Source organism: Eschrichtius robustus, chromosome 12 (assembly GCF_028021215.1).
Source record: "Eschrichtius robustus isolate mEscRob2 chromosome 12, mEscRob2.pri, whole genome shotgun sequence".
Classification (NCBI taxonomy): domain Eukaryota; kingdom Metazoa; phylum Chordata; class Mammalia; order Artiodactyla; family Eschrichtiidae; genus Eschrichtius; species Eschrichtius robustus.
This window is the reverse complement of record NC_090835.1, coordinates 103,666,793-103,680,493: the sequence shown is the minus strand read 5'-3', so window position 1 is coordinate 103,680,493 and position 13,701 is coordinate 103,666,793. Positions and strand designations below refer to the sequence as shown.

The 13,701-nt window shown below is 48.9% G+C and overlaps 2 protein-coding genes across 5 annotated transcripts in view; one reads left to right on the top strand and one right to left on the bottom strand.

Moving 5' to 3' along the window:
• LOC137774130 (collagen alpha-2(I) chain-like) overlaps window positions 1-4,546 on the bottom strand; it is a 43,474-nt gene extending 38,928 nt beyond the window's left edge. The window contains exons 1-6 of the mRNA XM_068559237.1: window positions 4,166-4,546; window positions 3,728-3,950; window positions 3,498-3,653; window positions 3,280-3,371; window positions 2,821-3,005; window positions 2,496-2,616 (exon numbers count right to left, since the gene is read on the bottom strand). Coding sequence (XP_068415338.1) covers window positions 2,496-2,616; window positions 2,821-3,005; window positions 3,280-3,371; window positions 3,498-3,653; window positions 3,728-3,950; window positions 4,166-4,546 — 1,158 coding nt within the window. The remainder of the gene's footprint in view (window positions 1-2,495; window positions 2,617-2,820; window positions 3,006-3,279; window positions 3,372-3,497; window positions 3,654-3,727; window positions 3,951-4,165) is intronic.
• The window catches only part of RREB1 (ras responsive element binding protein 1), a 129,027-nt gene continuing 118,672 nt past the window's right edge, over window positions 3,347-13,701 (top strand). For 3 of the 4 annotated variants that reach the window (XM_068557648.1, XM_068557647.1, XM_068557643.1), the window contains exon 1: window positions 3,347-3,543. The gene's annotated coding sequence lies outside the window, so the exon portion shown is untranslated. Of the gene's footprint in view, window positions 3,544-3,974; window positions 4,230-13,701 lie in introns of those variants that run through there. The other variant, XM_068557644.1, reaches the window with a different exon arrangement.

The window sequence follows — 13,701 nt, the reverse complement described above, 5'->3', positions numbered from 1 at the left end:
TGGCTCAGCCCCATCGGTTCCTCTTCTGTGAAGCTTTCCCCAATGACTCTTAGTTGAAGTGCTCTCTTTTCTTGGGACCTCTGAATTTTGTGCCTATTTAATGGTTCTTATTAAATGTTGGCTTGCGTTTCATGATTACTTCTTATGGATGCAGAGATTAGCCTATAAACTCTTTTACGGCATGGATTATAAATTATCCATTTTTGTATCACTTCTCCACTACAGAACCTAGCACAATTCTATAGATATATAGATATATAGATATAGATATATATAGATATATATATATACTCACAATTCCATATATATATATATGGAATACATATATATCAGCTTTGTTGAGCTATAACTTACAAAGAATGCAATTCACCCATTTAAAGCATACAGTTCAATGGTTTTAGTATATTCAGAGTTGTTCAACCATCACCACAATCAATTTTAAAACATTTTTATCACCCCCAAAAGAAACGTCACACACATTAGCAGTCAATCCCTATTTCCCTCCAAACCCTCAGCCCTAGGTAACTGTTAATCTACTTTCTGTCTCCGAAGATTTGCCTATTCTGGACATTTCATATAAACAGAATCAGAACAATATTTGTCCTTCTGGGTCTGGCTTATTTCATTTAGTGTGTTTTCAAAATTGATCTGTGTTGTAGTATGTACTTCTTTCCTTTTTTATGGCTGAATAATATTCCATGTATGGATGTACCACATTTTGTTTATCCACTCATCAGTTGATGGCTATTTGGGTTGTTTCTACTTTTTAGCTGTTGTGGATAACGCTGCTATGAACATTCTTGTACAAGTTCTTGTGTGGATGTATGTTTTCATTTGTTGTGTTATATAGCTAGGAGTGGAGTGGCTAGGTCAGATGGTAACTCTATGCTTAACATTTTGAGGAACTGTCAAGCTGTTTTTTAAAGTGTCTGTAGCATTTTACATTTTCACCAGCAGTGTGCGAGAGTTCCATCTCTCCACTTCCCTGACAACACTTGTTATTATCTGTCTTTTTTATTTCAGCCATCCTAGTGGGTGTGAAGTGGCAACGCACCATGGTTTTAATAGCATGACTCTTTTTACCTATTAGATGTTCAATAACTATTCGTTGGGTCAATGATATTTATATGTAATATGAACAAACAGACCTTTGGACGGCTCGTTTGACTGCCAAGTTTATGAATTAGCTAGAAAAGATGAACACTAGAAAAGAGCTAGAAAAGAGCTCAGTATCATTAGAATTCAACTTTCAAAAGTTACTTTTAGACTGTTTTTTCAACTTAAAAGGTTGCCAGTATTACCTAGGTGATATTATCAAGGTCAGGGAAAATCATGTAGCTTTGCAGGTTTGCACATATTTTACAGAATAAGCTAAATTACAAGCAAAATTCCAACTTTGATATGGCTCCTACTCAAAACCTTCCCCTCAATGGGGAGACCAGGAAAAGTAACTCCTGAATAGGGGGACATGGGGTTGGGGTGGAGGGGAGGCTTAGAAAAATGCAACTGCTAATGTTTCCCTGGGTTGAGTTTTCCTCAGTAAACAGTAGACCCTGGGAAACATAACAGGTTCTGAAAACTTAATTTTGATGACTCTGGACGTCAGAGAAACAGCCAGCTGAATCAGTTCCCTCTTGGGTGGCTGATTATCTCAAGTCATAGGTAATGGTCCAGCTGCTTCTGCTTGGTACTAGAGAGTTCTATGTTGGCCAGGACCCATCCATTTAGTCCATCCCTAGGTAGACACTTCTATCTGCAGCCCTGAACACCAGAGTTCCACTAAAGGCCTCAAATTAAAGGCCCGTGATTGGGCTTACAACTTTGTATGGTGTGCAAGGGTATTCAGAGGAGTTGGCATGGAAGAGGGTCAAAGGTCACAGCCAGTAGATAGTGGCCAGCTTTCTGCATGCATAACATCATCTTGCTTAACAAGCCTCAAACGCATGATTCTGCGGTAGCGTTCCCCGCAACTAGACAAGAGGCCCCCCATCTTTAGAATTTGGGGAGCGGGTGGTGTTTGTTTTCTGCAACCACAATCACCCTTATCTGTCTGAAGATGTTTCCAAAGGCTGACAACAGGCCCCTTTCAGAAGCTCGGTAGGAAAAGTATTAACAGTTGGAAACATGTCAGCTGCCTTATGGAGGAAGCAAAGCCCAGGCCTGGTTTCTCTGGGCTCGGTGATAACTTGGGCCGCCGCAGCCTGGGCGAAGCTGGTGTTTGGAGCCGTGGAGACGGAGCGCGGCTCGGAGGAGGGCCCCTGCTTTTCAGAGTTGAAACAGGAGCCCTCTGAGAGAAAGAGATATTGCATGTGGCTTCCCTGATGCCTCGGAGGGCGACGTGGATGACACAGCATCAGCCGTGCCATCGCGGGGTGGGGACACAGTGGCGGCCCGTTGGGGGCAAGGCAGCCCCCGCTACAGCATCAGCTGTGGAGTGTGGGGAAGGGAAGGTGACAAAAGCCAAGTCAGCGTTGAATTTGTTGGATGGAGAATACGCTCCCGGGGCGGCAGCCCCAGAGCGAGAAGGACCGGCCCTGGGAGAGAAACAGCCCAAAGTTGGGGGCGGGGTGAAGCGCCAGTTCCTTAATCTCCCGCCCCATCGTCGGCTTGTCCCACCTGGATGCAGAGCGAGAACCGCGTGGAGGGGGAACCGCGCGGGTGGGGTTCACCCTCCCGGCTGCCTCTGAGAGCAAGAGGGGCGGCGCCGGGCCAGGCACCCCCGCCCCCCATGGCACCCCCTCCCGGCCTCCGAGGCGCCCCTCTCGCGCTTCCCAGGCATCGCTGCCTTTCCCCGTCCTCCGTTAAAATAGTGAAACAAACCACTGAGCGAAGTGATGGAAAGCCAGGGCCGGGGAGTCGCCCGCAGTGAGGGGCCGGAGGGGAGGGGGCGCGGTGGTCCAAGAGGGTGGCCGGCCGGCGATCGCTGTGCTGGTCGGACGGCGCTGAGCTGCGGCCGCCAAGACCCTTCCCCCGGGGCTGCCCGGCCCTCCCCTGGCCCGGGGCGCCTGCGGAGGGCGTGGGGCAAACCTGGGGCTGCGGTGGGGGTGGGGTGGGGGACTGCACCTCCATCCATCCCGGGATGGAAACTGCGGTCACCCCGCTAAAATAGGGCCGGGGGCTGCGGTGGGGACCGGCGGGTACCGCGGTCCCCCCCCCCCCACCCCCCAGCCCGAGCGCCGCCGCCGCCGCCGCTCAGTAACACGTCCCCAGGAGACTCGCAGGAACAACACGTGATGTGTCTACTTATCAGGGTGAGAGGGGGAGAGCGAGTCTCCGAGCGTGCGGGCGAGGAAGCGGGGCGGGGGGCCGAGGCGGGGGCCGGGACGACGGCTGGGGCGCCGGGGTCGCCTGCTCCTCGCCCACCTCCCTCCCTGTGGGAGAAGAGGAGGAGGGGAAGTGACTGCGGAGTTGATGAACTTTGCACATCCAGAAACGCCATTTTGATTCCTTTTCCGGAACAAGTTTGCATCTCTCCTCGTTCTCTCCCCGAAGCCCACCGGTCCCCACTGCATCATGCCTGGGAGCCAAGCGCCCTGCCCGGCCGTAAGTACGCGCCCGAGGTTCCGGCTCGCGGTCCTTGGGTGGCAGCGAGATGTCTGGGGCTGAGCGGGAGCGACCTTTTAAAGAACTTTTGGGGATGGGGAGGGTGAAGTCTGCAGAGCGCGTTGTACTTTTTAAACTCAGCGTTTCCCGGAGCCGAGGACCCGAGCGCCCCACGCCGCGCTACGTGCGCTCGGGGCGGTGGGGCCGGCCTGGGATGAGCTGGGCAGCCCTCTCCCCTCCGGCTGCGCGCCGGGCCGCTCCTCCTCCTCCTCCCCCTCCTCCCCCTCCTCCTCCTCCTCCTCCTCCTCCCCTTCCTCCGCTCCTTTTCCCCTTCCCGAGCTGCCGGCTCTGCCAACCAGCTCCCAGCGCGAGCCGCCGCGGCCGCTGCAGCGCCCCGCCGCCAGGACCTGATGCGCATCCGTATTAGCCGTCCGAGCGCAGGAATCCGGCCCGACCCGCGCCGCCGCGCCCGCCGCGGGATTTATTTTTAACCAGCACCGCCGGGACTCGGATGGTGCGCGCACCGCCGGCCAGAAACATCTTCCCAGCGCTGCTCTCCATCTTCCGCCCTCTCTCCCCCGACATCCTCCCCCCCATGTGGGAGGGGAAACTTTTCTCCTACATACTTTCGAGTCCCTCTCGGGCCGAGGAGCGCGGAGATGACGGCGCCCGCCCGCCGCCGCAAGGTATCCGGGGGTGCCCGCTCGGGGTGCCCGCCTGGGGTGCTGGCTCGGGGGTGCCCGCCGGGGCCGCGCGGTGGGAGCATCCGCCGCGCCCTGCTCTGCGGACTTTGATCCTCCCGGGCGGACGGCGCTGGCCGGGAGGGGGCCGCGGGCAGCCCAGCGCCCTCGCCGTTCCCGGCTCGTGGCTGGTGGTCACGCCGACCACCGCCCCCGGGTGACTGGGCAGGAGGGGCTCGCGTCCGCGCGTATTGTTCCCTTGCCCTTCCGTTGGCGGTGTACGTGTTTTCGTGGGAGCCATCGGTGTGGAGCGGAGCCTGCATCGCGGGGGCGGGGGGGGGGGACCTCGGCGCCCGGCGCCGTCACGAGCACAGGAAGGAGGCCGGGAGCATCCGAGGCGGGGCTGGCCGCCGGGGCCCGCTTCGCCGCCCAGCTGTGGAGCGCGCTCGGAAACTTTTGTCCGCTGCCCGCTGGACCAATTTTTTTGCGAGTTGTGGGTCTTCCCTGTCTCCTCCCGTCCCGGCCCGCAGAGCCGAGCAGGGGCGGGGAGGGGGGGCGGCGTCGAGGGGCTGAAGACCCAGTGAGCCCCCAGCCCCCCGCCTCGGCCCGGTCCCCCGCGCCCCCTCCCCGCTCGCGGTCTCTTAGGAAACTGCGACCTTAATGGTTGCTAAGGAGCAGGGGAGGTCCTTCCAGTCGCCAGCCCCCTCCCTGGAAGCGGCGTGTTTTCTCGACGGGGCCGAGGGTCGCGTCGAGGATGTGGAGACTCGCTCCCCGCCGCCCGCGGGGCCCGGGAGGCGCGTGAGTGAGGGGTGCGGCGGCCGAGCCCACTTCTCGGTGGGGTCACTTTTCTTTTCCGGCGGGGTGGGGGCGGGCGGGCAGAGGAGGGGCACGGGGACCGGCCGGCGGGCGGGCGGGCGGGTTGACAGGCGCCGCGTGCAGCTCGCGTCCAGCGTCCGCGGTGCATCCGCGATGGGTTATAAAAGAGCAGGAAAGTATTTCTCCTTGCTCAGCAGATTTGCCCTCCCTCGCTCCTTACTGGTTAGAAGATAGAACGTGAGCCCAGATCCGGACGAGCAGTTCACATTCCATTACGAAATTCTACACGGCTTCAGAGCCAGCAGCAGGACACATTCGGGGCACTTTGGAGTTTTTTCGGCTTCTTTTTTGGGGATGGTGGTGGTGGAGAGCGATAGGAAGGTGAATAAAAAATATCACTTTGGGATATGCTGAAAAACCTGTCCGATGGTTTTCACCAGAAGAAAAATTCACCCCGTGCTTGTTTTAGCGTTTAGGTTTAAAAGCCAGTGGAAATAAAGTTTGCCCGTTGGATAGGGATGCTGGAAATAGCGAGGTATTTCTGTCTTGAAGAGGAGACTTGAGGTGATTTGTGCACAGGCCGAGTTGTTCATGTGCATCCCATATTTTTGAGGTCGTTTTCTTTTAGATAGGCAGTGGTGTGTGCATGCGCGTGAGTGTATTCTGAAATAAATTTAATTGATGTGGAAAGTGGAGAAAAGGGAACTGCAAAGAAAAGAATGGTTTTTGTTTTGTTTTGGGTTTTTTTTTTTTCTTCTCCCCATGGCCCTTAAAAGCATCCTCTAGGTCTGGTGCCTTTTCGAGTAGGCAGGTATGGGTCTAAGACATAATGTAACCCGGAAGTCTTAAGTTAGAGGCTGAAGTCTTGGCTGAAACTTCTTTTTTTCTCTCGCTTTCTTTTTTTAAACGTTTAGTTCTCCCTTCAAGAGTCACACAGAACTTTTGAAGGAATGGGTTCAAATTATTCTTCAAGCAATTTATGCAAAGGTGAGCCACTACCCTTTGGAGGGAGCTTCTGGGTACCGCTGATGGATCTTGCTTTGATGTGTTTTGAGCTTTGGTTACACTGATGAATTAAACATTTGAATGGCTTTTATCAAGTTTTAAATGTGTGAAAAAACACCTTCCTTCCCACTCCCCCCCACTTTTACAAAAGAAAGGGAGAGCCCTTTGATTTGGTTATTTGTTTACCTTGTGGTCCATTTTAGGTTGTTAATGAACTTGCACTGTTTTATAATTCTTAATTGCTAAACAGGTTGCATTTTAGGATGTTTTGTTTTTAAAGAGGATTTGCTGGTTATGTGATACTCTTAAGAAATGCTGCTGACGTGTACTGTTCTATGGCATATCATTCTCTGCGTTTTTCTAGATACCACTTTTTTTCTCATCAGAAATTCAGAGCCTCAGCCCTTATGGCAGACAAGTGTTTGTTGTGTGATGGGGAAGATGGGTCTGATTCAGCTGGCACAGGTGAGGCATCCATTCCTAACTATCTGCATCATCTAACAAATGACCTTTTGATGGAAGGGTCTTTTATTTTAGAAGGAGAAAAATAAACCTACCTAGTTTAGTCGGCATGCCATCAACAGTTATTGATTGGTTCCCTGCTGTATGCCGGGCCCTACGTAGTTGCCATTATGTGGCTTGCATTTTTACTCAATTTTGAACTGCTGTGCTGGTCCACTTGCTGAGATCAGTTTGGAAGTTTTTGCTAGCTGTGTTATGCTCAGTTGTTAACATCATTTATTATCTTCAGTGAAGGAAATTGCCTGGTTAATGAAACTAAGAAAAAATTCTACCCTTCTAGGGTTTTGTATGGCATAATTAATATAAATTTTAACTCCTACAGAAGTTGATTAAACGTGCTCACTAGAAGTAGTCAGAAGTGAATCCTTTTGATGTTTCTATTCATTATCCTTTTGAAAAGTAGGTGGTGCTTAAAAGGTCATAGGATAAGGGTTGCTAAGCAGCTAAACAGAAGGATGCTAAAATTAACCAAAGCATTTTTGAAAGGGAGTCCTTCCCTGTTTTACATGATTTAACTAGATTTAATTAATTTCTGAATTCTCCATGTCCTTTGACCTAGGAAAGTAGGATGTTAATTTTGTTTTGTTTTTGTTATCACATTTAAATAATCTCTCTTTTGTAAGTGTCTTAATTGAAGTTCATGCTCTCTGACCAACTGGTGTCAGATGGCAGCTTGTCTGGGTGGACTTCTTCCCTGCTACCTGTGTGTTCGGGTTAAATCCTCCCAAGGAAATGCGTGTGTAACGTCACCTTATTTCATTTATTAATAACAGATTGTTTAGTTCGTTTTGGAAAACCTACCTAATCCATGAAGTGTGATGTCTTATTTTGCTCTTTATTAAACAGGTTTGTATTCAAAAGATAGAAATGCAATAGAGTATCAATAGAACGCAGGCAATATAGTCTCCTGATCTCAGGACAATGGTCTTCTTCCCCCTTTACTGAGATTAGATTAAGTTTTGATAGGGCTCCTCCTTTTCACTCCACCTCCCCATCTCAGTTTATTTCAGAACACTTCATAATACCTTTTTGAAAATAATTACATTAGGTGTAGAGTATCTTTGGAACCAAGTGTTCGAAAGCAACTTGAAGGATCTTGGGGTATTTCAGTGAGATAAAAGGGTTGCAATCTAACCGAAGTCATGGTTAGTAACCATCCTCTCTTGGTTGAAAGGCAAGCTCACTCTAACTCAGAAGTTTCCCTTCCTCAAGATTACTTGTGTACATCTGACCTACTGAACAGGCAAAGTTGAGTAATGCTTTTTATAGCCAAATATAATTAAGAAATTAGATGGGTTTTTTTGGGGTGTGGGGGAAGGAGGCAGGGTAAGTGAGTTTTCTTCCTCTCTTTTAGACTTAGAAAGTGGTTTTTGAGTAGAGATAGCTGTGGCTGTCTTCAAAAAACAGGGGTCAGCCTGTGATTTCCACGCCCTTGGGGGCCTCCCCATAAATCAGCGGTAAAAGGTGTACCATCTGAAACGCAGAGGCAGGCATACGATGTGCTTTCTGAAATGCATCACTTATTTTTAATTTCCCCTGCTCCCATGGAAGGCAGAATACAGAGAGGAAAACCATCTGCGTTGTTTTCATGATGACCGAGGTGGGAGAGTGAGGAAGATGGGGCGCGAGGGTGATGGACTTTTTCCTTTTCTGTTAGTTGTCCTCTGGGACAGGGTCACCACTGTGCTGGGCTCTGCTTCCCTCGTCACCTTCCCTGGGTGTCCCTGTCCGAGTGTAGCTGGCGTTGGTTGGTGGAGATGGGGGGGTGGTGGTGGGGGGAGCCTGGGAGGAGGGCGCAGGGAGCTCTCCCTTCCAGCTACTGGTGCATCTTGTTTCTGATGGTACTTCGGGCACAGGTGAGCCAGTCTGCCCATCAGTAAAGGTGGCTGCCAGTTAATAAGTGCTTTAGACAAAAGAAGTGGGAGAGGGTGGAGACTGTTTGTTCAGTGTGATTCAAGCAAGCCGGGCTAATAGGACTTGAAAGCCTCTGTAAAGTCCCCGCGTCTGGGTACGGGCTACTCCTGCGGGCCTTTCAGACTCGGGGAGGGCGGGTGGTCCCGATAGGGTGGAGAAAGCCCAGTCAAAAGCCCCACCACATTCTTTGTCAGCCAGCCAGACTGCAGAGAAAAAGTCTCAGTGGGGGTAATTAGATAAAGCTTTTAAATGGCTCTATTTGTTTTTCCCCTGGCTAGCTTGGTATCTCATCTCTTCTACCCCCTCTTTCAGAGACTGCAGGGTAAGATGGCTTTAAGAATGTTGGAGGCTTTTAGTGGTTTCACTACTTGTGAAATTTCATTTTTCGTTAGGGCAGACTCTGGACAAAGTTAACTGCACCCTGCTTTTGTGAAGGCCTTGAACAAAGATTCGAATTTGATCCTCAGAGCAGCATGGTGAGGGCTGGGTGGGTGTATTAACCCATTTTCCAGCTGTGCCAACTTCCACCCGGTGGCTGGTAATAAATCAGGCCCAGGACCCAGAACACCCAGCCCCAGCCTCAGTCCAAACAACACCTGCTTTTTCAAGTCAGCTTGGCCTCAGAAGACAGAGCATTAAATATACAGGGCCTGTTTATCTGTGTGTGTGCTTTTTAAATGAGACCAGATCCTTTCACAATAATGCTGTGGTTGAATTTGAAGATGTAAGGCAATTAGAAAAGAAACTTTTTAGCCTTTGCCAGCATTTCTCTTGAGGAACGTGAGTATAGGCACTCTTTTCAGTAGGTTTTATAGGCATTTTTTTTCAGTAGGTTTTCTACCTCGTGGGATCATTGTAAGGATAAAATAAATGTTCCAGAAAGTCAAAATCTATATATGGAAGAAAGTGGTGTATTTTAAGCTCAGGAAGCTTTGTGGGTATCCACTCTGGATTTCCTTTCCAGAATTGTGCACAACTCCAGTACTCAGGCAGAGTTTATGTTTGCTTCGAGCGCCTAGAGACAAACAGGCTAGCAAATTCTTCTTCCTGGAGTTCACTTAGGGATGGATTTTAAGGGAAAGGCAGGTGGTAAGCTTTGGATGCCCCCTTTAAAGCAGTAGTTCTCAGCTTGGTGGTTCCCCGCCCCGGGGGCATCTGGCAAAGTCTGGAGACACGTTTGATTGCCTTGCTCGGGGGGAGGGGCGTGACTGGCCTTTAGTGGGTCGAGGCCAGGGGTGCTGCTGCGCATCCCACAATGCACCTGAAGGCCCCACAGCTAAAGGATTATCCAGTCCCAAATGTCAGTAGGTGGAGGGTAAGAAAGCCTGCTTTAAAGGTACAGGAGTCGAGGCCTGTGTCACGTGTGCAAGCAGCCTGGCGTTCTCACTGTACTGCACGTGGCATATTCGGGGATCTGGAATTTCGTAGAGCGAGTAAGCTCTCCTTACAAGCCTGTAAGGTGCTGTGGTTGGCAAGTTCAAGGTTTCACAGAAGACTGGGGGTTGGGGAAAACATTTAAGTGGAGTTACGTATATTTAAAAACCCTGTAGTAAATAAAAGTTCCAGAACTTGTCTGCTTCTAAAACAAACCAGATGCACTGGCGCTGGGGAGCTGCTCTGGTAGGTGGCACTTCTTCACTTATTTAGGTAACTAGCTCCGGCGCTGTCATCTGCCACTTCTCCCTCGTGTTTGGAGTTACGTGGAGGGTACCCCCATACCCCCCTATTTTTTTGCTCAGTGTTTGAATTAGCCCTTACTTGCTTGACAGTTAATGTTTTTTGCCCTTGTAGTCTCCCTTATTTTGTCTTCTTAAGTTTTTGCACAATTCTTACATAACTCTCCACCCTTTTTTAAAAAAATTATTAACTAATTATTTATTTATTTATGGCTGTGTTGGGTCTTTGTTGTACGCGCGGGCTTTCTCTAGTTGCGGCGGGCGGGGGCTCCTCTTCATTGCGGCACACCGGCTTCTCACTGCAGTGGCTTCTCTTGTTGTGGAGCACGGGCTCTAGGTGTGCGGGCTCAGTAGTTGCGGCACGCGGGCTCAGTAGTTGTGGCTCGTGGGCTCTAGAGCGCAGGCTCGGTAGTTGCGGCGCACGGGCTTCGTTGCTCCGGGGCATGTGGGATCTTCCTGGCCCAGGGCTCGAACCCGTGTCCCCTGCATTAGCAGGCAGATTCTCAATCACAGCGCCCTCTCCACCCTTTTTGTAGGGCAGTGTTGGGAGCCCTGTCTTCTGTCCGTACGTCTCCTCTTGAGCACGTGGCTGGCAGGCTGCTGCTTTACCAGGGAACGTTGGGGAGGGATCAAGGGAAGAGACGGTGGTGATTTTATGTTTTGGGGACTTGCGGACCTCAGATGCACGGAAAGGTGGTTGATTGAAAGAAAAATAAAATGTGGTATACAAACGTTAAACTGCATTTCCTTGGACCAGACATGCCTAGGACAGTGGCAGGAGCCATCTTTTAGCCACAGGTGCCACTTGCCTGACCCTTGTCCTGGTCCACCCCACCCCCCCATCTTACATGCAGGAGGCGAGGAGGAAGCTTTGGAGCAAGAAGAAAAGGCAGAGAGGGGGATGATTCCAGAATGGTCTGGGCTCCCACTTACCTAAGAGAAATGTTTAACGCTTACAGGCAGCTTTCTTTACATCCTAACCCGAGGACAGACTGTCAGGGTCCCGTTCACGTCCCTCCGGGCTGATGGTGTCAGTGACCTGCTTGGAAGCTGGCTTCGCCAGCCCACGCCTGGTGTAGTAAGAGCTGTGCCTCTGGTGCTTTGCTGCCCTCTCCTCCAACCTGTAAACTGGGCGGTCCCCGCTCCCCCTCTCCATTTACGGCTTTTGGCAGGCTGGGGATCACCTGCAGGTGCGTTGGAGGGAAGTTGCAGGGAAAAAAGTCTCTCCCCCACTTCTAGAAGGTGAGCTGAAACTCACCGTCCACCCAGCCTCCCAGGCCAGTCCCTGACTCTGGTCTCTCTCTCAGCTGCCAGCATTCACCAGACCCTCCTCGAAACCCCGGTCCAGTCTGACTCTGGTGTGGCCTGCCCCACTGTCCTGACCTAGGCCCTCATCATGTCACAAGCACCTCCCAAGTCAATTTCCTGCTCCCTTTGTCTCCCTCCTCCAGTCTGCCCTCCACTCGGCTTGAACACTATAGCTGCACATGGGGTTTGCCTGCTGCTGAAAAACATCTCATGGCCCCCTGTTGTCTGCAGGAAGAAATCCAAACTCCTCAACTTGGCACACGAGGACCTCCATCGGCAGCTCCCAGACTGTCTTCCTAGTTTTAGTCCTTCTCACTCTCCCTCCAGGCCACTGCCACACGGAAGGAGTTCGTCCTGCTTCTGCTTTTCTGTGGAGTGTTCATTCTGTTTTGTCCCCATCCCCTTCTCCTTGCACACAACATTTCTCAACTCTTCTTTCAAGACGCATCTCAAATACCACCTCTTACAGGGAGAATCAGGCCCTCCATCCAGAATAACCCTTACCCCATCTGGCCGGTCTGTCTGTTGTAATTTACCTGTTGGCATGTTTTCCCCACCTGGAGAATAGCTAGCAACTTCAAATCATATTTTTCCACCTTCTGTACCTAGCTCAAGGGTTGCATAGTTGATGCTTATTCAATAATTATTGTTGGATCCATTTTCAAATATAAAAAACCCAGAGTTTTTCTGAAGAGGTGCAGGTTATTTTTGGAGAAGAGCACGTATAATTTGGAAGCTAAGTCCTAAATATCAGTACAAATTAAGAGAAGGAAACAGAAATAAACTACCGTTTTCCAGCAGATCCATCCTGCAGAAATTGGGTGCTAAGTGCACACTGGTGGGAAAGCATTTTGAATTACAGAAATTTTAAAATAAAAGTTTGCTCAGCTTAATTTACTCAAAATTAAAGAGGAAAAAAAAAGTTGTTAATGCCTGATTGCACTAAAAGCTGTCACACTGGGGCCCTTACTAATTATAACCACTTTTCATGGCTCTTGGTTTGAAGTTTATATTAAATAGGAGAGATGGGCACACAGATCAAAGACCAAAATCATTTCTGAGCTCCAACGTGTGGACCCACTTTCTCTGCTTAGTTAGATTTTTGTTTCATTAGTGGTATGAGTTAATAGGAGTGTTGGTCCGTGTATAATTTAACTTTTCTTTTTTTCTGTAACTCCTTGGATTTAAAATAAAGTGCAGACCAGAAACCTACAGGGTACAGATCTTGCCTTATTTGTGTGTGTGCGCGCAATATATGTATGTACATGATGGAAGTTGATTATAGATCGTATTTACAGAAAGAATCATTTTCACTGTTTTAGGGGAGGTTCCTTTATGCTGAGACTTTATAGTTAAAAAAAACCCAAAAAAACCCTGAATACACAAAATCATCTCAAAATCCTTTCTTAACTTTCTTCTAAAAGAGGTACCTGTGTCTTCAGAAATAGGGGAGATAGCATAAGGATGGGGTGAGAGAGAGGCGTTTTGCTTATGGATCCTTTTATACCTTTATGTTTGTAACTATGTGGATAGGTTTCCTTTTCGAAAAAGGAATTACCATTTTTTTTCTTTTTAAATTGGAAGGTCTTGGTATCCTTTATATGAGATAAAATCCTAGTTGATTAAAAGTACATTATTGCTACCTTTAAATATTCCTTGATGTGCTTACCTGATAACTAGAGTTTAGGCTCAGATCTGGCAGATACATTCAAATATAATATTCCAACTTCATCTTATTTCTAAGGAGGCTTGTGTATGTTCCTCTCTGACGTGAAAAACCGATTTTTTTAAAAAGCCATTTTCTCTTCCACTTTAGGGCTTTTAATTGTTTTGAGGGATAATTATATAAAATTGGTTAGTAAGCATCTCAAACAGGTTTTCACGACTTGGTAAGTTAAACTTATATTGGATCAAACTGTCCTACTTAAAAATTTAAACCAAGTATAATTTAAAGGAGACTCAACTTGCACGTCTCTAAATTAAGTTTGTTTTTAAATCATGAAAATAATGTTTCTGAGAACCATTTGTTGTTTGAGAGCTTAGTAAAGCTTTACAACCCCCTTTTTCTAAAATACTGTATCAAGTTGGATTCAGTATCAGATTCAGTCTCCTTTTGGAAAACAGGCACTTTTCCACCCCCAAATTTGAAAACCTCATAGTGCGTTTTGTTTTTTTTTTAAACCACTTATAGATCCTTATTTATAGATTTTTATTTATTCAACAAATTTGAATTTCAA